This window comes from Thamnophis sirtalis, unplaced genomic scaffold (assembly GCF_051295495.1).
Source record: "Thamnophis sirtalis isolate CommonGarterSnake01/CBP01778 unplaced genomic scaffold, rThaSir2_p1.2 scaffold_8, whole genome shotgun sequence".
Classification (NCBI taxonomy): domain Eukaryota; kingdom Metazoa; phylum Chordata; class Lepidosauria; order Squamata; family Natricidae; genus Thamnophis; species Thamnophis sirtalis.
Genome location: NW_028261388.1, coordinates 18,014,774 through 18,040,912, shown reverse-complemented (window position 1 = coordinate 18,040,912; position 26,139 = coordinate 18,014,774). Strand labels below are relative to the sequence as shown.

Sequence of the window (26,139 nt, the reverse complement as noted above, 5' to 3'; positions counted from 1 at the left end):
CTCAAAGCTGAGGCTGGGGCTCTTTGCTACTCCTTTTCTTTCTTCTTTGTAACTTTTCAGAAATTTGGGCTGGCTGAGGAATGAGTGCAACCTGTGGCAGAGGTTTCCCCCAAAACGATCCTCCTCCTCCTCCTCCTCCTCCTCCTCCTCCTCCTCCTCCTCCTCCTCCTCCTCCTCCTCCTCCTCCTCACCCTCCTTTTCCTCTCAGATGCCACTGGACAGCTGTGGCAGGGCTGGGAGGGTGCACATGAGCAGGAAGACCCTCCTCAAGCGAGCGGCCATGCTCAGCCAAAGTGCAGCAAATGCGCATGCAGCGAGCAGGTTGGTCAGATGACGACGGAGTGTCTTTGGCGAGAGCGCTCTGGCTTTCTCCAAACCTGAGCCCCAGAGTCGGCATGCAAGGTTTAGCAGGGCCAGCCCCCTTCTTCCACTGCCCTGAGCCTCTTTACTTCTCCAGCAGAGTGGTGCTGGTGGCAGCTTTGATTGAAAAGCATCTGGGTGGTGAAAGTCCCAAGTGCAAGGTTTAAAGCCATGGCTGCGCAAAGCATACCTGCCCTTCTTTCCATCGTCCCCTCCTCCGGGATCCCATTCCAACCCTGCCAGCCCTCATGTTAGCGAGGGCATCATTGGTCAGGGCTGGGTCAGCCAGTGTCTTGGAGTGGAGAGCAATCAATGATCAATCAATCTTTATTGATTAGCCCTTGGGCCATATCAAAATCCCCAAACAGTGTCAACACCTCGCAGAGACAAAAACTACAATTTAAAATGAGATTGAAATAAACCACAATTTAAAATGTAAATGGAATAAAATACAATTTAAAATATAATCAGAAGAGAATGCAATAATTTAAGATACAAATTAAACATACTTGAAATTATATTACAATGTCACCCCTACGTCTACCCCAGTGGTGGGTTTCAAAATTTTTTGGAACCTCTTCTGTAGGTGTGGCCTGCTTTCCAGGTCCACTGGTGGAACCTCTTCTAACTGGTTCGGTAGATTTGATGAACCGGTTCTACCGAATAGGTGCGAACTGGTAGGAACCCACCTCTGGTCTACCCCGTCAAGTGGTCTTTCCTACAATCTACCACGTTCTGCTGCACCAACTTTGTCCTTATTTCCATCAACTATACAGTAAATTTGGCAATCCATTTCACCAACTGCAAATTAGTCAAAACAGTCAAAATGCTGTCTGCTTACTCCTTCCCTCAGTTTATTCATTGATGATATCTGACCAGATCTTTCTGTCTAACAACCAGTCAATATTACCTGTGGCTTTTCTGCCTGTTCCGCCACAATAAGATTGATCACGGAGTTCAACTTTAAACACACCTCTTCAAACTGGTCAAAAATGGCCAAGACTGTCTGAGAAGTGAGCATGCTGTGTCGGCTGATAAACTCCTTTGTACTATCACTTAGCTGATTTTCAAGCCCTAAAACTGATCCACTGTAGTTGTGAAGCTCTAATTCTAGTCCCTTATCCTAGCATGGAGCTGACTCACTTAAAGTTGCTGAGTCATTTGTCTTCCGAATAGGTGGAGGGATTTGCGAGCCTCCCAGCAGGCCTCCCAACTGAATCTCTTCGGCCTGCACCTGCCGATCCCATTCCGGGGAAAAATCCCCAAGCAGTATCAAAACCTCGCAGCTGGCTGGCTGGGGAAGGGGGGAGGATGCACCATTGATGGAATAAGCCGACAGTATCCGTCGATTCTCTGCCACCCTTGCATTCCAGTTCCACCTTCCTTACTACTTGGTGAGCACTGTGCCACTTTTCTTTTGTTCCCCCTGGGAGAGGCCATCCCGAATGTCCCAACTTATCCTCCTCCATAACCCCCTGCCCTGTGGAGAGCAGGCTGTGGGTCTTCCCAAGTGACTGAGGCATGCCCAGCACCAACAAGGGCCAGAAGAAGGTCCAGCAAGAGATGAGGCACCGGAGAATCAGCCCCAGCCACTTCTCCTTCCCCCATCATTCCCCTTACCTTCTCAGGTCAGATGAGGAGTGACTGGGAGGGGAGGGTGAGGGGTGGGGCCAGCCAGTGGTGGGTTGCCAACACCTGCCCTATACCATTTCAGTCAAATGACTGTCCAGTCTCTTCTTAAAAAGAGTGATGAAATACCCAAAACTTCTGAATGCAAGCGGTTCCACTGGTTAATTGTTCTCACTGTTAGGAAGCCTCTCCTTAATTCCAGGTTGCTCCTCTCCTCTCCTTTAATCCTTAGTTTAAAAACTAAGTCTTTAATCATCTTAGTTCTATTTTGTACTTTTTCCAAAGTCTCAACATCTTTTTTGTAATGTGCTGACCAAAATCAGATGCAGTATTATAGGTGGTCTTACTAAGGCTTTATAAAGTGGTACTTATACTTCATATGATTTCGATTGTATGTCTCTGTTTATACAACCAAGGATTATATTAACTTTTTTGGCTGCTGGATCATATTTAAGTGATCGTCCACTAGCACTTGTTTCTGAGCTAGGTTTCATCTAATCTGTACCTTTGGTTACTCCCATCTAAGTGTAAAACCTTGCTTTTTTCCCCACTAAATTTCATTTTGTTGATAGGGCTCATTGTTCAAGTCTGAAAAGATTTTTTTGGATTCTGAGCAATATAGTATATTTTAATCCAAAGTTTAGTTGTCCTCCTATTGTCATATCCAATCAATTTGCAACTCAGTTTAATTATCATGTATAAAAGTGAATCACAAACCTCTGCTTTACAACTCTTCCATATCAATTTCGTATTTATCCATATTCCATATATTTTAACCTTTATTTAGCTATTTTTCCATTATCATATTCAACCAGTTAGCAACTCCATTTTATTGTCATATTTAGGAATAAAGCCTTATCTTAGATTTATATTTTCCCAAATAACAGTTTCTAGTTGTCTGATTTTTTCCCTAGTAAATCTTTTGTCCCATTTTTCTGTTCCTGCTTCTCCCTTTTCTTTGATACATCCACTCTCTTCAATTTTCACCAGGTGACTATCAAAAGGATATTTTATATTTCTCTTTGTTGGGGCATAATCTCCTACTTCAATTTTCCTTATGCCACTAACAACCCCCAAGACCTCTTTTGTCTGCTTTTTATTCCCTTTTGTTGGGATACCTCCCCTTTTTACAATTTTCCCTATACCACTGCCAAGACCAATTGAGTTTTTTGTCTGCTTTTTATTTCCTTCCATTTCTACCCCTGCATTGTCTTGTCCCCCCTTCTTTTTTGAATTCTTCTTTAGATATCTGCTTCTCTGAGTTCAGAATTCTATTTAGGCTTGATTTTAATGATTTATGCATATATTTTTTTAGAATTTCACGTAGTTCTTCAAATTCCCAGTTTTTCATGATGTTCCAGTTCCAAAGTTAGATAGTTATACAGTTGTTATTTCAAAGTTCTGATCCACCTTAAATTTATCTACTTCAGCTGCTGTGGGGAAGAGCAATGGGAGCCATCTTGATCTTTTGTTCTTCCTTAATGTCCAGTTCCAAAATTGCAGTTAGTTATACAAGTCTTATTTCGAGGTTCTGGTCCACTTAAATTTAGTTAGTTCAACTACTGTGAAACTGGAAGAAAAGCTGTAACCATTGCAACCAATTCTACATGGGACAAACTTCACGTCAATTAAAAACCAGGATTCATGAACACTAGCTGGCAGTTAAATGCCATGATCCCAAATCCTTAATCTCTACCCATGCCAACACCAAACAGCATCAATTTAATTGGAGCAACACAAAAATCATCAGCTATGCTACCACCCGCCATGCTCGTGAATTCATCAAAATCTGGCACTCCCCAAGTAAGACCCTCATTTGACACACCCACACTTGAAGCCCTTATAAACAGAAGAACCTTGACATCCAGAGGTGGTATTCAGCAGGTTCTGAACAGTTTTGGAGAACCGGTAGTAGAAATTTTGAGTAGTTCAGAGAACCGATAAATACCACCTCTGACTGACCCGCCCCATCTATTTTCTGCCTCCCGAGTCCCAGCTGATCAGGAGGGAATGGGGATTTTACAGTATCCTTCCCCTGCCATGCCCACCAAGCCATGCCAGTCACGCCCACAGAACCAGTAGTAAAAAAAAATGAATTCCACCACTGCTGACATCACATAAACTTTGCTGAAGATCTTATCTAAGCTGTTAACGAAATGTTCAGAAACCAACCCACCAGCTCAAAGAATGAACCTTCATCCTCCAGATATTCATCACTATTGCAAAATGAGATAACTTTGTCAAAGAGTAGGCCTGGTTGTTCCATTAAGTGTGAAAAAAAGAAGTGATATTTGCCTATATTCAGTGTCAGAGTCCCTGTACTTGCGACGGCAGATTTTGGAGGAAAATGTCAAACATATCCAGCTTTCCCCCCCCCCCTGATTTTGTCTCTAGGGAATTTATTAATCCAGGGGGAGGGGAAGCCCACAGAGCAGTCTGGCAATCTAACTTATTCTTTGGAAGTCCGAGGATTGTGGGTTTACCTTTCCTTTAACAGGTTCTAAAGTGATGAGAGAGCAATCTGCGCAATGTAAGTATTCCCTGGAGCAGGTGAAGAAATGGGTCATTTAAGGGAGGGCCAAGCAAGGTATAGAAAGCAGACCATGGTTTCTGGAATTCTTTTCACCCCCTAATAGTATTATTAAGGATGATTATTACGGGTGAGGGAGATGGCTTAAAACAAAGTTGACAAAATGTTAAAGCTACTGCTCCACCATTTCTTTCTCGGGATATAGTATCTGAATTTTTTTTGTCTCTGTAGTTTCTGACTGAATCTGGACCATTTTTGAACTTGATATTTTCCCCTAACACACCCAATGTGTAGTCCTATTCTAGTCAGGAGACTGGAATTGGAATGGGAGCACACAAAAAAATATATCATTCTTTACTTGAGAAGCATGCATGACTTTTTGTGACATTGGGGGGGGGGACTTGACATTTATATAAAATTTCACATTTATGGGAAGTCAAGCGAATCGCAAACAGACTCTGGTGAGGGAGATTTGGGCTATGAGAAGGTCAACAGCAAACAATCCCTTTGGTGATGATGTTTTATCTTTTTCTGAAGAAGTGACCTTTGGAAATATCTTTCCTTAAATAATTGTCCCTTTCTAAGTATTCCAAAGCTGTGCTTTGTGAAGTTGGATAGCTATGTCTTCTTCGAGATTCAGCTAAGCTGCTATTGCAGCCCATCAGTGTGTGCATAGACAGCATATTCCCTGAGACTGCTCCTTAAGGATGAAACAGTCTCAGTGTTTTGAGGCAAAGAACTTGGTTCACATTTTGGAATGTGACCTTTCATATGCTTTGCATAGCCCTAAGGAAAAAAAACCTTCTTGTTAGGGTTTTGGGAGGGCAGTTGACTGTTTAAAGCAGGGGTCTCCAACCTTGGCAACTTTAAGCCTGGCAGACTTCAAGTCCCAGAATTCTGGGAGTTCTGGGCTTAAAATGGCCAAGATTGGAGATCCCTGCTTTAAAGAGTTTCATAATATGTTTTCTTTGTCATGTAAGCTCCATTAAATGCAACAAAAGACATGGGTACCATACTAGGTATCACTGTTGATATGTTCTTTGGTCTCCTCCTTTACATGTTCATCCCAGGTAGCCAACACTATTGATCTAATCTTGGATATTCTGATGGGGTTTCCAAAAGCTTAAAAACTAAGGCTGAAATGTCATGAGCATCAATCTCTATAGAAACCTGTAAGAATTCAGTACGAAATTAAGATTGTAATCTAACACGCACACCCCCAAAAACACCCCACCTCATGATATTTCATCACTCTTTGTGAAATTAAGAGCCTGTTCATTCAGAGACCAGATAGATTTATTGATGTAGTTACTCTGAAATGAAGATCTGGTGTAATCTGCAAATTAAGCATGGATTGATAACAGACATAGATTAGTTATAGACAATTACAATGAGATCTAGCCATTGACTGAAACAGTGATGTAAAATTTTATATCTATTTGTACAAATATGAGAAGCCCATAAGAAGGTCAAGAAAAATTACACACAGAGTGACCTTGTTTTGCTGTGTTTTTATTTTTCATTTTGCTATTGCTTTATAATATATATTGTGTATCTCTCTGTTTGTGTGTGTATATAATTTTTATTATTTAGCCATGACTGGGAACCTTGCAAAAATGAGATTTTATGTCACAAAATACCTGTACATAAATTATAGTTGTATGGGCATAACAATGGCCTTTTGCAAATCTTTCACCAAGTCAGTCATAAGGAAAACGCAGATGGTAAAATCATGCTTTCCTTTATCCTACTCAATCAACAAGTAAACAAGATGGTTTGCAAAACATTCTAGTTGAGAATTTTACCACAATCCCACAATAATCATTGCATTGCCAACAATGTAATACATTGGAAAGATGGAAAGATATGGAAGAATACAGGAATGGCGTTCGAGTAGTTCAGATTTATTTGGAAGTAATTTTCTTTTTCCCAAGAAAGATAATTCAAAGCAGAGGTTTTCTGTAATGGAACCCTTGGTAAAATTTAAAATGTTTTCATATTTTAAGCCAGGCCGAGTCTCTGGAATTTAGCTGGGTAAAACATGATTAAATAATTAACACTATTCATGTGAAGTGTTCCACTGACACCATTTCTTGTTTCAACGCTTCTTACTTTTAAGGCCTGAAAATATTTTTAACTTGGTTGCAGATCAAATATTTAATTGTACATTTCATATAAATCAGCCTTATATTGTCACTGTTATTTCAAATGCACTTTCAAAAGACTTCTAAGTTGCCATGTTACTGGATTAATGGGAATTTTATTAAAGTGGAAACATTTAAGCCATTTGGGAGATTTCTATCCTAAATATGTAGCTTTTCTTTTATATTTCCCCAAACAGTGTAGAGTACTTAGTTTAGTTTAGTTTAGTTTATTATTTATAGGCCGCCCTTTTCCCTGAGGGGACTCAGGGCAGCTTACAATTTATAGGGAGGGGAATACAAAACAATAAGACATAAACAATACATAAAGTAAAATAGAACACAACATTCATTCATCATTCGGGTGGGGACGGATTACGATCTTTATCCCCAGGCCTGACGGGATAGCCAGATCTTGAGGGCTGTGCGAAAGGTCTGGGTGGTGGTGAGGGTACGAATCTCCACGGGGAGATCGTTCCAAAGGGTCGGAGCTACTACTGAAAAGGCTCTCCTCCGCGTAGTTGCCAGTCGACACTGACTGGTGGATGGAACTCGGAGGAGGCCTAATCTGTGCGATCTAATAGGTCGTGAGGAGGTAATTGGCAGGAGGCGGTCTCTCAAGTACTCAGATCCACTACCATGGAGGGCTTTATGGGTGGTAAGTAGCACCTTGAAGCGCACCCGGAGATCAACAGGTAGCCAGCGCAGCTCGCGGAGGATACGTGTTATGTGGGCGAACCGTGGGGCACCCACAATCACTCGCGCGGCTGCATTCTGGACTAGCTGAAGTCACCGGATGCTCTTCAAGGGCAGCCCCATGTAGAGCACGTTGCAGTATTCCAGCCTAGAGGTCACAAGGGCTCGAGTGACTGTTGTGAGAGCCTCCCGGTTCAGGTAGGGTCGCAACTGGCGCACCAGGCGAACCTGGGCAAATGCCCCCCTGGTCACAGCTGTACTACTTAGTACAGATCTTTAGTAGGAATCAAGCCAGCTACCACCTTTTATTGTTTTAGTTTTTAAGCAAATCATTTTTATAATGGATGTAAGATGATACAAAATGGAGATAGAGAATACAAAAATTTCAGACTTGTGGTTTTGAGTGAGATTCCTTGTTGGTTTTACCAGGCCACTACATGGGTGTCAAACTTGCTGTGTGACATAGCCGTCACGTGATGTTTCACAACATTTTTCCCATTCACAGAGCTGGGGTCGTCATGGCCTGCGCATGACACATCCAGCCCACAGGCCACCAGTTTGACTACAATATAACAGATTCCTAAGAATTGCAGCAAATCATAACTGATTGTTTTCAAATGTTGAAAAACTCCAGGTGCTCACCTGCACTTCCCCCATCACACCTCTACTATAGATAAAACTCACAACACAAAATGGTAATCCTGATTAGTGGATGTTTTCTTTCTCCTTTGATTATGGATGCCAGTGATGCACACCCTTGCACCAGGGGTGGGTTCCAGCTGCTGCTACTGCCGGTTCGCTCAGGGACGTGCTGCTGTGTGTGCATGCACAGTACTAAAAAAAAAGCTTCAGCACATGCACAAAAAACAAGATGGTGGTGCCTATGGAGCCGCCCAGAGAACTGGTTTGGGGGCATGGCAGGCCGAGTTACTACATACTCAGCCGAACCGGGCTGAACCAGTAGGACCCCACCTCTTGCTCACACGCAAACACAAACATAGACTGTTTCTCTCACTTCATTCAGCAGAGCTTAAGAAAAAGACCTCTAAAAGACCTCTAGCTTCAACCTGCCTTGCCTCAGTTCCTGTCTGCCTCATTCTCCCTACAGAACAGTTACTCAGTCTCCTGGTTACTAAACATAAATGGATGCATCTCCTTGTTGCTATTTCATCAAAATAAATCTTAAATGGATCCCATTACATGCACTACATGCCCATAGACTGTTATACGTGATAGGGATGTGATTTCTACTTTCATCCTGCCTCTCATCGTCTGTTGATCTTCATCTATTCCTTTGTTAGCATATTGCTTATTTAGATAATGCTTGTTTATAGTTAAGAATTGCACTATAAAGAACTGCTCTTTAGAAGACCAGATCCTGAAGATGAAACTCAAATACTTTGGCCAACTAATGAGAAGGAAGGACTCACTGGAGAAGAGCCTAATGCTGGGAAAGATTGAGGGCAAAAGAAGAAGAAGGGGACGGCAGAAAATGAGGTGGCTGGATGGAGTCATCGAAGCAGTCAGCATGAGCTTAAATAGACTCCAGAGGATGGTAGAGGACAGGAAGGCCTGGAGGAACATTGTTCATGAGTTTGCGATGGGTCAGACATGACTTTGTAACTAACAACAAACAATAATTAAGAATTACTGTGATAACTTCTCTTTTTAGAAACAATATATTTAGAAAGAATGTTCTAAATTTTAGAAGCAATGTTTTAAAGGAAATATGAGATGCTACAGGTGTAGTTTTCAGATTGTCAAATGGTACAACAATAAGAGTGATCCAAATTTTTGATCAGGCAGAAGAGAACCTTGTGTTCCCTGCTGCAGATTTCATTTTAATTATTTCACATGAACACTGAGATCCCAAGTCTTTCTGGAGCCTAAGAAAAGAATTGTAAAATAAATTGCACAGGGGAACAATGTTTGGAAAGTTGCAGTAGAATGACCAAGGCAGTTGGTCAGTTTTCCCTGGAGTCAGTTTTCATGAAAAAAAAATGACGAGATGAATATAGTTCTAAAGGGAGAATGGAAAAACACTGCCACATTCTGTTCAGCCAGTGCTCCTCACAAACAGATTTCCTTCAAATGAAAACGATTTTCAGTCCTTTGTCAAGACTGCAAAATATGAGGAATACTTTATATATCTTTTCCACTGACATGGAAATCCTGATAAATACAAGACACCAAACAGACATTCTTTTTTTAAAAGGTTGCACAATAAACTGAAAAACCTGTTTAATATGACATTATCTGGCATTATAGCAAAATTAAGTCTAAAATGGAAAAGTAACTAATGTTGTTTTGATGGCCAAGTTTGTTACAGCCAATTCACTGGTTAACAAAAGAGGTATCTTACTGGATGAAATGGCCTGCAATAATTAGGGATTGGGTCAAAGGTGATATTCAGCCAGTTCTGACAGGTTCTGGAGAACCAGTAGTGGAAATTTTGAGTAGGGTGGAGAACTGGCAAATAGGCTGGCTCTGCCCCCACTGTGTCCCAGCTGATCTTCTTTTGTTGCCCTGAACAGGAGGAAAGCACAGCTGGAAATCAGTTTAGTGGGGTGGGGAGGGAATGGGGATTTTGCAGTAGCCTTCTTCTGCCACGCCCACAAAGCCACACCATGCCCACAAAGCTATGCCCACAGAATCAGTAGTAAAAAAAAATTGAATCCCACCACTGGATTGGGTTTAATACTGCTCCATGGAATGTCACCAAGAGTGAGGAATTTGAGTCTGGCATTATTTTTCACAACAGTATTGCAAAACAAACAGACACAACTTGAGATTCCTCCTTCAGAGTGAAGCAGTGATTCTGGCATTGTAGGGTGGGGTGAAGAATATGATCTGCAGGTTAAAATATCAACTCTACCTCATGGAAGGGATGGCCTTGTGCAGTTGGCATCAGATACCTGAAGAATCAGTTTACTTTAGTTTAATCTAGTCTAGTGTTAATCTTAAGGCTGGCTCGTATTTAAGTGACTGTCCACTAGGACTCCAAGTTCCTTCTTGCAGGTACTGCTATTGAGCCATGTTTGACCTAGTCTTTACCTGTACATTTGTTTTTTCTTGCGTAAGTATAAAATCTTACTTTTTTTCTTCATTGAATTTTATTTTGTTAGATAGAACCCAATGTTCAAGATCCATCAGGATCTTAAACCTACCTCCTGGGGTGTTGTCAGCTTGGTGTCATCTGCAAATTTGATGAGTTCCACTTCTATACCCTCATTTTGATTGTTTATGAAGATATTAAAGAGTACTGTGCCTAAAAGTGAACCTTGGGGTACCCCACTACTTATTTCCCTCTATGTGGATGTAGTTTCATTTAGAACTACATGTTGAGTACAGTTTGTCAGTCAGTTACAAATGCAACTGGTGGCAATGTAGTCTATCCCACATTTTTCTATCTTCCCAAGAAGTAGGTTGCATTCTACTTTGTCAAATACCTTACCAATTAGTTAGTTAGTTTACTTTATTGTCATTGCACCTTGTACAACAAAATTAAAATGCCATCTTCAGTGTACATTATAACTATAAAAATAGAACACAAACACACATCCTTCACATTGTATACAATTGAATTGAAAACCCTTGGTATTGCATTAATATTGCACTATACAGTAGAAATCAATATAGTTACTGCTCTGGGATATAAGCTGTTTTTCAGCCTATTTGTCCTTGTTTTTATTATTCTGTTCCATCTGCCAGATGGTATGAGTTTTTTAAAAAGGGTGTCCAGGATGAGATGGATCTTTAAGAATGTTTTGAACTTTCTTATGACAGTGGGAGCTATAAAGCTCTCCCAAAGAGGGGAGAGGGCATCCAATGATCCTCTGGACAATATCATTAACCCCCTGGAGTGCTGTCCTATCTGTGCAATTGGTAAACCATGCACAGATGCAGTAAGTTAAAATACTCTCTATGGTGCAGAGGTAGAAGGTCACCAGCAGTTTTTCATTCAATTGTTGTTTCCTGAAAAGTCTCAGGTAGTATAATCTCTGCTGGGCCCTTTTGACCGGTGCTGCAATGTGAGCGCCCCACGTCAGATCCTCTTATGATAACCCAGAAACAATTGTACTATGTACACAGCATTTTGCTGGTCCACTAATTTAGTCCCTTTCTCAAAAATGAAATAAGATTTGTGTGGCATGATCTGTTTTTGACAAACCCATGTTGGCTTTTGGTTATAACTTTGCTTGCTTCCAGGTGTTCAAAATTATTATTCTTACAGTCACTATTGTTTAATGCTGTTTCCACAGTTACATCGAGGACTACCTAGTAATGGAAAATTCCATCAGTATTGTGGTCTTCCTGATCCTCTCCTGCTGTCACAGGAATGGAGAGGGAAGACATTTTGACTATATCATCTCTGTGGAAAATGGAGGACCCTGGGGCTATTGGGGAAGAAAAGAATTTTGTCCAAGTGGTTTTGCTTCTGGTTTTGTATTGAAGGTAAACACAAATGCAAATATTATTGTTGTCCTTACTGTACCAATTTTTTTCTCAAATAGCTTTCTGATGAACAAGAAGTTCATTATCACTGAAGTTCCTACCAAACTGTCCATGGTTCTCAGAGGCTTGTACATTAATTAATGCTTTTGAATAGTTTTAGAATTTGAGAGATGATATACATTGATATTACTTAGGAATCAGAGAAGGGAAATTAGGGTAACTAGAATCAATAAATCAAAAGCGATAAAGGTGGGTAAGTCTAATCCTAAGAAGATAAGACTGAGGGAGGATATGATAGCATTCTTCACACATTGAAAAGACATTATGCAGACAATGGTCAAGTACTGTTCTATGCCAAAGTGGAAGGCAAATTTGGATTGAATCTATGGATGGCATCCTTTGCACAGTCTGGGGATTGATTAGAATTCTAGTATTAGTTTTTTGACTGATCTGATATATTCCTAGCTGGCACTTGGGAATTTTCTTGGTGATATGACAGGTCATTTTGGCATATGTCTTGTTGGTGTTTGATCACAGAGACAATGAAGTGTAGGACGTGATCTGAGAGATGGTTACTGCTTCTATGAATGAGTGGGATTCCTACTATCTTGGAGTAGCCAGTGATGCACCGACTCTTGAACCCAACTCTCAACCTGATTTCTGGACAATATATACCGAAATCCAACTTTCCCTTCTTAAGAGTACAGTTTAGAGAAGGTAATAGAGCAAAAACTGCAGGAAAAAAACTCTTGGAGGAAGAAAATTATTTGATACCTTCTAGCTGAGGTTCAGAGCTGGCTGAAGGATAGAAACTAATCTCTCTTGTGGAAGTCCTTCATCTAGACTTGGATGGAAAAACTGGGGCCTCCTAGTCCATATTCTATTTCAGTTGCATTTGTTATCATTAGTCATCTTTCCGGACAATCTACAAGAGTTTTACAGTGGTTCTACTTCTTCCTGAACAATGGAACAGTGGTTCTACCTCTTCCTGAACAAATTGACGATGAACTCAATTATGAATTCAATTATGAATTCCTTTACTGCTGCTATGTGAGATGCCATATTCCTGGGTTTTTTCCACACTTGTTCTTGATTAACATCTTTATGAAAGCAGTGAAAAAGGTTATGCATTTCTGACAACAGAATAGTTGTAGCTCAGAATTGAAATGAAGTGTTCTTTGTGCTCTTTGAGCTTTGATGTTTTCAATACTGACATTTCATTACCCAAACTAGGTAACAGCATCAGTGCTAGTAGAGAACAGGGTTTGCTCTCATTTTATATTCTTGTGGCTTGCCCTGTCAATGTTGGTAGGAGCAGCTTTGGTGTTTTTTGGGTTGTGTTGTTATTTACTATTAGGTTTTTGGCAGTTCCTCAATTGGGGTATTGCTTACTTCTTAATTGCTGGTCTGATATTAATCCTGATGTTAAACTATATACAGAATATCTGGGTTTTGTTTGCTGCTGTAGAGGTGATTTGATATTTTTGTTCCCTTTTTGACTTGTTGATTGTCTCTTTTGCATGGTATGTAGATGTTGATTATATCTATATGCTGATGGTTGATTTGTCTGAATGCCAGGCTTCCAGGAATCCTCTAGCATTTTCAAATTGGTTTGGTCTAGGATGCTCAAGTTTCCCAGTTGAAACTATGGTTAAGTATGTCTTTGTGTTGTGAAAATTGAAGAGTTTTTATCATGTCTTCTGGCTGCTAATTGGTGTTAATGGATGTGTTTCGCATCTGTTTGGTTGTCTATTAGTTAAGCTCAGGGGTGGGTTCCTGCCAGTTCTAACCTCTTCTATAGAAGAGGTTCCACAAATCTACAGTGCTGTTTAGAACCGGTTCCAGCTCCCTCCCCCCGCCCGTCCTCACATCATCAAGATGAAGAGCGAGAGGAGGAATTTTAGGAGTTGAAGTCCACAAGTCTTAAAGCTGTCAAGTTTGAACAACCCTGGGGTTTTTTTTCTAAAGGGTTAGGGGTGCAAGGGTCTTGTAACTTAACAGCTTTAAGACTTGCGTGCTTCAAATGCCAGAGTTTCTGAGTCAACATTTTGGTTGCTAAGCAAGAGTGTTGTTAAGTGAGTTTCACCACATTTTACAAGTTGGCCATGCCCACCCAGTCACATGGCTGGCAAGCCACTCCCACCCAGTTACATGGCCGGCAAGCCACTCCCACAACAGGCCACACCTATAGAAGGGGTTCTAAAAAATTTTGAAACCCACCACTGGTTCAGCTATAAGAATCCTTGATATGTGGATGATACATTTTTACCCCATAAATTGCAACAGTTCCCTTATTTGTTGTTTGATGGCCATTATGGTTTGGATAGAACAAATAAAATAAAAACAAAAAAACAAAAAACAAAAACTAACTAACTAACTAACAAACAATGCCCTGGCATTGAAACTGTTAAGTTTGTGGTAGTCTTGGGTGGAATCACACTTGGATGGAATCACATAGGTCCAATTTTGAGATTTCTGGATTCAAAGATTCTTCTTCATCAGCAGATGGGGGCTATGACCAGGAGACTTTTTTGAGAGTGTTTAGGAGTAATATAAATTTTACCCATTAGTTTTAGGGAACATCACACGTATATTTCAATATTTTAATGGGAAAAATGGATACAAATTTGTGTCTCTGAAAATCAGTGGCTGCGATACAAAATACTATGGACATAACTTGGGGATATTTCAAAGGTTTCATATTTGTCTTGGTCATCTTCTGCTGAAGGGCCACATAAAACCCATTTCTCTGTAGGATTTTGAAAAAGCAAATTAAATTAAAAATAAAACAGAACATGTCTTTTGCACAGAGCCTACCATCTAGAGAAAAGGACAATTTTCTCTATCTCCAAAGTCTGCTTTAATATTACTAGTATCATGATCGTTTTTCAAAGAAGTGTCTTAAAGTATGCTAGTTATTTTGATCAATTTTTCTCTCTTTTCTGCACTAGGTTGAGCCATATCAAGGTGGCACAGCTCATGAAGATGATACAGCCCTGAATGCCATACGCCTGTTCTGTGATGATAAAAAGTTTATTTCATCTGTTATTGGGAAGTGAGTAGCATCTTTGCTTATTTACTGGAGACAAATTCCTTGTCTGTCCTGTCCTGTCCTGTCCTGTCCTGTCCTGTCCTGTCCTGTCCTATCCTATCCTATCCTATCCTATCCTATCCTATCCTATCCTATCCTTTTTTCTTTTTTCTATGGCGCAGTGGTTAAATGCAGCACTGCAGGCTACTGCTAGATCAGCAGGTCAGCGGTTCAAATCTCACCGGCTCAGGGTTGACTCAGCCTTCCATCCTTCCGAGGTGGGTAAAATGAGGACCCAGATTGTTGGGGGCAATATGCTGACTCTCTGTAAACCGCTTAGAGAGGCCTGAAAGGCCTATGAAGCGGTATATAAGTCTACTGCTATTGCTATTACTGCTATATTCTATTCTAATTTCTGAACTACCCACATCACTGTTTAAATTTAAGTATAATCCTGTATGTTGTGCAGCACTATTATCAATGTTAGTCATTTGATTGGTTGAATTAAACGATAGATCATCCCAGTTATGTCAAGTGCATCACTGAGCTGGATTAGGCATTCAGGTCAACCATAGTTACAGTCCCGGGAACTAACTTCCATAGGTTCTTTCTATATTGTGGGGGCCACAGTTCCCAGAATTCCTTCCAACCAACCAATGGCCTTTCAGCTGGACAGTTCTAAGAGTCAGAATCCTGGTACATCTGTCATATATTAAATTGGGGAAGATTGTCTTACAAAATGATAAATCTGAAAATATGCTTTCTCTTTTTTCTCCCGAAAGCTATTACTTTGCTAAACAAATAACTCACTCAACACTGTCAAACTATTCACTAAGGTTGCATTACTATTACTATTAGTCTTCTCATTGTTCCTATTACCCATCTCCTACCACTTATGACTGCATGACTGTAACTTGTATCCTTATGATTTATATTGATACTGATTGATTCCTGATTGCTTATTTGTACACTATGACTATCATTAAGTGTTGTACCTTATGATTCCTGATGAATGTATCTTGTCTTTTTATTGTACACTGAGAACATATGCACCAAAGACAAATTCCTTTTGTGTCCAATCACACTTGGCCAATAAAGAATTCTATTCTGTTCTGTTCCATTCCATTCCAATCTATTCTTCAGCATCTTGATATGAAGAGTTATTGCTGTCTAACTATTTGAGATCATGTACAAGAATGAAAATTACCTAATAGTTTGTTCCTTTTAAAATTGTAATATCCAGAATGGTATCACATAAAAAATGAATTGGAACATTATAGATTTCATCTGAAACACAGTAGCATTTTAAGCAAAATGATGCTCCTTTGTTTTTTGAAGTAGTACATTGAATTAATTCAATTTTTTTTTTGTAACGCAGAGGAGATGGTTATTTTGTCACCCCAGCAAACCCTCTTCTTGCAAAAATAATACCTTTTTGTCAGTTCTTATTCAATTTAAAATTCTTATGAAATTCCGAAGTGGCGCAGTGGTTAGGGTGCAGTACTGCAGGCCACTTCAGCTGACTGTTATCTGCAGTTCAGCGGTTCTAATCTCACCGGCTCAAGGTTGACTCAGCCTTCCATCCTTCCGAGGTGGGTGAAATGAGGACCCGGACTGTGGGGGCGATATGCTGACTCTGTAAACCGCTTAGAGAGGGCTGAAAGCCCTATGAAGTGGTATATAAGTCTAACTAGTATTGCTACTAATTTAAAATTCTTTAAAAGAATTTCAGTGAAATTCACATGGAATATGAATAGGCTGCCATTCCTCTGATTTCTGATGCCTTCACTGTAAAAAAAATAATCAAGGCTGCTAATTCTTCTCTCCTAGAAAAATTTGGCTTGGTCAATTTCTCTGTCCACAAATTTGCTGGAGGATTTAAGAAACCCATTTCTTCTCATTTGTGAATAAAACTTCAACAATTTACAATAATCTCAGGTGTGTGTTAGTTGATTTTCTCTTTAGATTTCACATCTGCATTCCTCACAGACAGACAGATAACTTGCAAAGAAGCAAAAATAGAAATAAATGCTCAGCTCCTGTGAGTAGCTGATGGACTTGAATATGAAGAGTCAAAAAATGCTTACATCCACTGGAACCTGGGATTAAGAATAGATCATCACAGTTACTAATAGCACTAGCATTTAGACTTATATACTGCTTCACAGCACTTTACAGCCCTCTCTCAGTGGTTTACAGAGTTAACATATTGGCCCCAACAATTTGAGTCCTTTTATCCACCTCGGAAGGATGGAAGTCTGAGTCAACCTTGAGCTTGGTGGGATTCAAACTGCCAAATTGCAGGCAGCCGACAGTCAGCAGACATAGCCTGCAGTACTTCACTCTAACCACTGTGCCACTGAGTTTGCTTACTTTTGAATTTCCTGTGTTTTACAATAAAAATGCCCAGCTGATTTATTTTTTGATGCACCACTACAATAAATATATTATCTTGACTGGTTCCTTCTGAAGTTTCTGTTGTCCACGTCTGGATAAGCTTCTCAGGCTAATAATAATGTTTTCTTTTGCAGATGGGGTGCCTGGTCTGATATAAAGTATTGCAGAGGACAGTCAAAACTTGTAGCTTTCTCTCTAAGAGTGGAACGACCCCAGGGGCCATCAGATGATACAGCAGCCAACAATATTCAGTTCAAGTGTAGTAATAATGAAATATTGGTAGGCAATTCCCTCGAGTGGGGGAAATTTGGGAAATGGAGTCCCACCTGTGGTGCTGGAACCTATATATGTGGACTTCAGACAAAGATGGAGATAATACAACATATGGAGGATGACACTGCACTGAATGATGTGAGGTTTTTCTGCTGTAGGTAACTAGCAATAACACTTAGGCTTATATACTGCTTCATAGTGCTTTTACAGCCCTCTCTAAGCAGTTTATAGAGTCTGCATATATTTGGCCCCCAACAATCTGTTCTTACCTAGGCTTCCTTTATCTCCCTTGAAATATTGCCAATGACCTAATTGCCAATTAGCTTTAAAAGGCCAAACGGAGCACAGATTCAAAACAGAGCTTCAGAGTTCAAACTGACCAGAATGAACAAAGTTGCTTCCTGCAAAGGCTCAAGTGTCTTTGCTCCTCCTTTATGTCTTATGGGAGGGGCCAATAATCTCCAATCCTTATTCCTGAGTCGCCCCTTTTATCTTAACTGTTATTGCCCTTTGGCAGCTCTGCACATGTGCACACTGGGAACAGGCTTTCTCTGTTTCTCTGCCTCGCTGATGGCAGCCTCTGGAGGCAGCACATAATTCCCGGATGGCCCTGGCCCCCTCTGCCTCCAATGCAGAGCCCTCGTCTGGGCCTTCCCCAGACTCCAGGACTGGCCCATGTTCCTCTCCAACCTCCTCACTGTCTGGACTCTGCTGCCAGCTCCGCAGGCCGCCGGCAGACCACAACACAATCTGGGTCCTGGTAATGTAAGGCAGATGCCCTTATAATGTGCCTTTGTCAGGTATCTTTATTGAACCTATTTCTGTTTATTAGATGTCTAGTCCCCCTTGTCTTCCAGGAGTTCAAATTCAGGCTCGCCCACAATTATGAAAGCTCACATAAATTTGGGGTAGTCACATTCTCTCAGTTTAATTTACTTCAGAGATCATGGTTATTGGGGAAAATGGAAGGAAAAAATGCATTCTTCACTGCTTTGAACTCGTAGAAGAAGCTAGAATAATAAACCTAATTGATAAATGGACAAACAATCGAGAACCAATTTGATCTAGTTGTTAAGGAACCAGGCTGGAAACCAGGACATAGCACCATCCTAGGCATGAAACTGACTGGGTTACTTTGGGGCAGTCACATTATTATAAAGAGCCCAGGTGGCGCAGTGGTTAAATGCAGCACTGCAGGCTACTGCTAGATCAGCAGGTCAGCGGTTCAAATCTCACTGGCTCAGGGTTGACTCAGCCTTCCATCCTTCCGAGGTGGGTAAAATGAGGACCCAGATTGTTGGGGGCAATATGCTGACTCTCTGTAAACCGCTTAGAGAGGCCTGAAAGGCCTATGAAGCGGTATATAAGTCTACTGCTATTGCTATATATTGCTATCTCAGCCCCACAATATCAGGCTTGAGTGACCAACCTGTCAATCCATTCCAGTTGCAAACAATAGATCAACATTATATATAGGTATCCTGACAATTAATTCCCAGCCCTTGGCATCAGGGTTTTAAATAGGGGTGTCCAACTCATGTTGTCACATGACATATTGGGACTTTCCTCCCTCTTTGCTAAACTGGGCGTGAGTCTGGCCAGCGCATGATGCATCTGGCCTGTGGGCCGGGAGTTTGACAGCCCTGGGTTCAAAGATAAATTTAGCTTCAGATAAACACTGCTCCCAAGTCCCTTATCTTTTCCACTAGAAGCAAATTGTAACCCTTCATTAACATAACCAAAGGCAATGCCATATTTCTGTCTCCATTTCTATCGAATGAAAATAAAACTTGCTTTTTTCTACAATGTCTCAGCCTTTCATTTTCAAAGGCTTACTTTCAATTTCTTGGCCATGCTGGAATCCCATCTGTTGTTGCTCCCATCTGTTGTACCTCCCTATTTGAGTAGGTGAGTGATCCTTGGGCCAATCTCACTAAGCGGATATGCTGTGGATGTCTGTGGAGACAGCCTTGAAGAAAGAATGCAGTTACCATCATGTAAACCTCAACTTAGCATGGAGAGACAAAATGAGGGAAGGAAAAAGCTCAGTTGCCTAGCCTTCCTTTTTCTTTATGTAAGAAAGGAGGGGGAGAGAGAATCTCTGTTTTCAAGATTCAAGAACACATAAAAATACTTCAGGTGTATCAGTAGTTTAGGTGTCTGTTTCTTGATTGAGTCCACCTCGAAGTGTTGATATCTAGCTGCTTATCACCATGATCCACTCTACCTCCTTCCCATATCCATTCACTTGCCTAAATACATCCTTCCCTTGAAGTAGAAGATGGATGGAGATCTTTGTGTTTCTTCCTTGTTTTTATGACTGCTTGACTTCTTTGTGTTTCTTCCTTGTTTTTATGACTGCTTTCATGTTGTTGTTAGTTGCGAAATCGTGTCCAACTCATCACAACCCCATGGATAATGTTCCTCCAGACCTTCCTGTCCTCTACCATCCTCTGGAGTCTATTTAAGCTCATACCAACTGCTACGGTGACTCCATCCAGCCACTTCTTTCTCTGTCATCCCCTTCTTCTTTTGCCCTCAATCTTTTCCAGCATTAGGCTCTTCTCCAGTGAGTCCTCTCTTCTCATTAGGTGACCAAAGTATTTGAGTTTCCTCTTCAGGATCTGGCCTTCTAAAGAGCAGTCAGGGTAGCCTTCATGTTAGGAGATAGCAACGACTGTAGCAATCCAAACAATAGGAAAACAGTAACAAGAAGATTCTTATTGGGTTGCAGGCTGTGGAAAGTATTCACAACAGACATTTAGGTGCAGACACTAGAATCAATAACATATTTAGAAATTAGATTACATACAGATGTATAGCTAAAGTTGTGGTTGTCTTATGGTTAGTTTTCATTTGGTTAGGATGAACAACAGTACCACTTATGAATTGTCTCTAATTGTATGTACATCTGGACCTAATTTACAGGTATGGTTGACTTGCAACCATTCATTTAGCGACTGTTCAAAGTTACAATGGCACTGAAAAAAGTGACTTACAACCAATCCTCATACTTACACACATTGCGGCATCCTCATGGCCACATGATCAGAATTTGGCTGCCTGACAACTGGCACATATTTCCAATAGTTGCAGCATGTCATGTGATCACTATTTGTGACCTTCCCAGCTGGCTTTCAACTAGCTAAGACAATGAGGGAAGCCAGATTTGCTTAAAGAACACATGAATCATTTAACAAATGCAGTGCTTCTCTTAGCAAATATGATTTAAAAAGTTATAAAATCGAGCAATATTCACTTAACTACTGTTTTTAAAACTATGGATAACAGGTCCCAACTGTGATCATAAGCCAAAGACTATGTGTATTGTTCATAAAATTATTCTAGAGTTCTGAGTTTACTCGATCAATTACTGTATTTTTGGAGTATAAGACGCACTGGAGTATAAGACACACCAAGGTTTTGAAGAGGCAAATTAAAAAAAAAGTTTTTGCACTCTGCAGACCTCCCCAAAACGGCCCCCTTTATCCAAAAAGGGCATGCATAGCCTTTAGGAGGCTTATAGAGTGCTCCTGGGGTCTGGGGAAGGCAAAATTGAGCAAAAAATGACCCATTTTTCACTCATTTCTGCCCTCCCCAGCACCCAGCCTCGTAAAAGCCAAGCATGGCCATTTTTGCGAAGTGGGTGCGGTTTCGGGAGGCCAAAAATGCTGTATTCAGTGTATAAGATGCACTCAGATTTTCAGCCTCTTTTTTGAGGGAAAAAGGTGCGTCTTATACTCCGAAAAATACGGTATGTTGTTCTACTTGTGAACAAGAACAGATTTTATTTCCACATTTTGGTTTCCAAATTTTTAATTTTCGGTAGACTACAAAGTAAATGATGGGACTCCTAATTATAACTTTAAAAAAGCTAACTATGATCTCACAGCTGCTGACCTCTTATCTCTAGATTGGCACATTCTGTTCACTGGCTGTAATACTGCTGAAGACCATTATAATACTTTTTTGCTTGAAGTCAAAAGAGTCATAAAACTATACATACCATTAGTATCCCCCAAAGCCAGACTTCAGGAACAGAGTGGTCGATGCCTGGATTGCACTACCTGACTCTGTTGTTACATCATCAAACTCCCATAATTTCAATCTTAAACTGTCTACTGTGGACCTCACCCCATTCCTGAGAGGGGCGTGCTTAAGGCCACCAACGTGCCTACTGTCCCTGTCCTACCGTCCCCATTTATTCGTACCCATTTCCTGTGTCCATGTTTTATACTTATACCTGTTATCTTGTACATGTTTGATAAACTAAATAAATGAAATAAATAAAAATAAACTTGGCTCCAGTCTGAAATATATTATAATCCTACTTCTTGCCTGATGGAACAAATGACACGATCATATGAAATTAAAAAGAAAATGATCCTGAAATGAGTTTTTATTAGGCAGGAAAGGAGCAAACAATCTCTATTTGTGGGATACTTCCATCTGCAGATATTAATCAGGTACAAGTAGTAGTAATTTCCTTTATGCCCTTGGCAATAATGTTTTCTTAGCACTATTTAATTTGTTGGAAAGAATTTCATTATAATTCATCAATAAATAATCTTAAATAAATTAATTCAAGGTTGTTAACACAAATAACAAGTCGAAACAAAAGCTATCATACAAGCCAGAATGTTCAAAAATAGTTGTTGCTATTATAGCTCTACATTTTAATTTAAATCAAAACATTTTTTATTAATTATGAGGTATTAAGACTAAAAAGTAAGAGGAAATATAAGAGGCAACTGCAATTTCTTTTTCAGGATTGGAAAAGAGACACATATCTAACAGATAATGGCTTTTTTTAAAAAATCCAGTAATCTTTAAATTTTACTCCCTCTCTCTATACAATAAGATTTCATAGAATTTTAGAATCAGAAGGAGCCATTTAGCTAATCAAATCCAATTTTCCCTGCTCAACACAGAGATCCAATTGCAATTTGCAGCTCCTTTCCAAGGAACTCCTCCTTATCTTCATCATCCTAAAATACTTCAAATGCAGTGAATTTTGATATTGATTTCAGGGAAGGTGATGATGAAATTAGAGAGCCTAGGGTTGCTTAAGGGCATCTAGTGATCTTAATGGCCTAGTGTGAATGTGCAATATTCCATTTCTTTACACTGATCCCCTACCATGAATCCACCCACTGCAGATATGAGAAATAATCAGAACAGCATTGTTCTCCTCTTGAGAACACTTTATTCCAAATATATTCAAGTGTTTTCCTTGACGCTATAAGAACTGATTAACTAATAACTGAGGGGACATGGTGGCTCAGTGGCTAAGGCACTGAGCTTGTCGATCAGAAAGGTCGGCAGTTCAGTGATTTGAATCCCTAGCACCGTGTAATGGAATGAACTTCCGTTAATTGTCTCAGCTTCTGCCAGCCTAGCAGTTCAAAAGCATGTAAAAATGCAAGTAGAAAAATAGGAACCATCTTTGGTGGGAAGGTAATAGCATTCTGTGCACCTTCGGCATTTAGTCATGCCGGCCACATGACCACGGAGACGTCTTCGGACAGAGCTGGCTCTTTGGCTTTGAAACGGAGATGAGCACCTCCCCCTAGAGTCAGGAATGACTAGCACATATGTGGGAGGGGAACCTTTGCCTTTACCATGTAATGCAGCATTCGAAGTCAGTCAGCGACCAATCAGATACTGTCAATACTCTATAAACAAGGATAGGATTATTTAACATATGTTGGCTCTGTCAACAAAGTAATTAGTAGCACACAAGTCTAATAGCATCAGCACTCTGATAGATGTATTTCTAATATTGTAAATGGGAGAAAAGGTTCTTTTCAATCACTCTTCTCAGCATGAATGTTTCCAGCTCAAAAATATCCTTTTTCAAGTTTGATGTGATAGCCTGAACTGTGCACTTCATTCCAAATGCTATTTCATCACAGAATTATATAAGGACATTTCCCACCTCTTTTATTCACAGCTCACTTCCTAATGAATCCAAGCATGGAATTTATCTTTTTTTTAAATTTTTTTACAGCTATTGCATACGGTGTTGACATTTTCATTGAAATAGCTACCATGTCAATGATGGCTTTCTTGGACAATTACTAGCAGCTCATGACATATATGAGGCTTGAGACAAGGAGGGTTATGCAAATATGCATCGCTTTGGACTAGATTTATCTTGAATTCTCTTTGCCATTTTGATGTTCATTCAACCAGCTTAGAGATCTCTTTTTGAAGGTCTTTACCATCAGTTTTTTCGGTTTTACTATTTTGAACAATATGATATTGTTCCCTTTTTTGTGCATCCCTTACAGCAGAAAAAATATATATGGAGATTCTCAGTCATCCAGGTCATGGTTTTCCCAAAGGTGCTTTTTCAAAAGGCAACTGGAGTTTCTTTAAAGACATTTCACTTCTCATCCAAGAAGCTTCTTCAGCTTTGAACTGAAGAGCTTCTTGGATGAGAAGCTGAAGTCTTTAAGAAAAAAAAACAACAAATTCCAGTGGGATGGAATTATACCAGAGGTATATAAACAAATAAACAAATTCAAAAAAACACTAATCTGCAGGGAGAGGAGAACTGGCTGAGATAGTGGAATTGTGGATATCTCTGAAATCTGAACATTCTCAATTTATTCATTTATTTTTGCTCTTATATTTAGCCAATTGTCAGCCTTTTGATAACTCTAGATATACAATGCCTGTTGGATCATTCTTATCTATTTGCTTGTTGATGCTAAAAAACAAAGCAAAAATTAAGGCTGGTGGAAGGGAGGATGGAAAGATTAGTACTGACAGGAAGGGTTTGGAAGGATCATGTTTCTTTTCAGTTATCTGGTTGTTAGCACTCTCTCTGAGAGCTGAAAGGTTATTAAATCCGCAATTATATAATTTTCTAAGGCTGGGCTAAACCTGTTACATCTGATGATAGATAGATAGATAGATAGATAGATAGATAGATAGATAGATAGATAGATAGATAGATAGATAGATAGATAGATAGATAGATGATAGAATTCTTTATTGGCCAAGTGTAATTGGACACACAAGGAATTTGTCTTTGGTGCATATGCTCTCAGTGTATATAAATGCAAAGATACATTCGTCAAGAATCATAAGGTACAACACTTAATGATAGTCACAGGGTACAAATAAGCAATCAAATCAGACTAGGAAACAAAAAATATAAATCATAAGGATACAAGCAATCAGTCATACAGTCATAAGTGGGAGGAGATGGGTGATAGAAACGCTGAGAAGAACGGTTCCACCACAAAACCATGGTAGAATAAAGCGCGCTCGACGAAAGTGCGTACGTGACATCATCACAGCGCGACGAAAACAGCACGCTGTGAGCGGTAAACTTAAAATTAACGCGTAAATCTAAGCCTACCCCCCCAAACCTAACCCTAAACCTAACCCTAAGCCTAACCCTTAACGTAACCCTAAACCTAACCCTTAACCTAACGCTAAACCTAACGCTAACCCTTAACCTAACCCTAAAGCTAACCCTAACGCTTAACGTAACCCTAACCCTAACCCTAACCCTAACCCTTAACCTAACCCTAACCCTAACCCTAACCCTAACCCTAACCCTAACCCTAACCCTAACCCTAAACCTAACCCTTACCTTTATGTGAATCGGCTTGCTTTAATTTAATTTTAATTTAATTTTAATTTAATTTTAATTTTATTTGTTGCGCTGCTGATGATGTCAGGTACGCGCTTTAATCGGGCACGCTTTAGTGGACCGTGGTTTTGACGGGTCATGAGAAGAACGATGAGAAGAGGAACGATGAGACGAGAAGAGTCATCTAGTTCTTCATAGCCATGAGGCCAGTTTTTCCCTCAACCTTGGGAGTTTGGAGATGTGTGGACTTTTCTCACACCTATTCCACATCCCTACCATCCCTGATTCTTGCCTTCCTTCTTCTTTCTCCCCACCTTCAATGGTGTACCATGTTTGACTTTTCTCCCTCCTCAATTCACGGGGTTTCTCCTACGTCTCCTTAAAGCTGGCAACCTCCTAATCCTTTGTCTTGGCCCATGGTTGGTGATTTTTGTAAGACAGAATTTCCTTTGGCAGCAACATCAAAAGTCTCACATAAGCCTGACTATGGGGGAGTTGTTGGCTGCTGCCCAATTTTTTTCCCCTCTCACATGAGCAGCCTATGATGATAGAAGAGCCTTTTCAATTCTTAAGGAAAATTAAGCCGCCAAGGAGAGGGAGAAAAGGAAAGAAACCAATGGAGAAAGGCAGCTGGTAGCGATTTTTCCCCCCTGTTCTGTGCATGACATTTCTATTCCATCCACTTTTCACAGCAGGTTGGTAGGAAGGCCTTCACAATTATTTACAGATAAAGCCCTCACATGGAGAGTGCAATATGTTGCCTGGCTCTCACTTGGACTCCTGCTTTCCCTCATGGTTAACAGGCATAAGGATGTGGGTTGCCTTGCTTGCTTCACAAATAAAGTTCATTCTTAAAATTAGAATGGGTGACACTGGAGAGCTGAACTCAATGAAGAAATGAATGTTTCGAACGAAAAACATGACGCCTGCAAGAATATGGATGGCCACTCAAAGATAGATAGATAGATAGATAGATAGATAGATAGATAGATAGATAGATAGATAGATAGATAGAAGT

At 40.2% G+C, this 26,139-nt stretch overlaps 1 protein-coding gene across 1 annotated transcript; it reads left to right on the top strand.

Moving 5' to 3' along the window:
* The first annotated feature begins 1,881 nt into the window (after positions 1-1,881).
* Positions 1,882-17,674, top strand: LOC148044308 (vitelline membrane outer layer protein 1-like). The gene is made up of 4 exons (XM_087722035.1): positions 1,882-1,988; positions 11,619-11,811; positions 14,763-14,866; positions 17,374-17,674. Exons 1-4 carry the CDS (start codon positions 1,882-1,884, stop codon positions 17,672-17,674), a joined length of 705 nt encoding a protein of 234 aa, XP_087578161.1.
* The last annotated feature ends 8,465 nt before the right edge of the window (positions 17,675-26,139 follow it).

Bases quoted from the DNA above. Each gene is read 5' to 3' on its own strand.
- LOC148044308 (XM_087722035.1), top strand. From the start codon at position 1,882: ATGCCCAGCACCAACAAGGGCCAGAAGAAGGTCCAGCAAGAGATGAGG. The intron at 1,989-11,618 runs GTCAGATGAGGA...CTGTTTCCACAG, and splicing joins CATTCCCCTTACCTTCTCAG to TTACATCGAGGACTACCTAG. The intron at 14,867-17,373 runs GTGAGTAGCATC...TTTCTTTTGCAG, and splicing joins ATTTCATCTGTTATTGGGAA to ATGGGGTGCCTGGTCTGATA.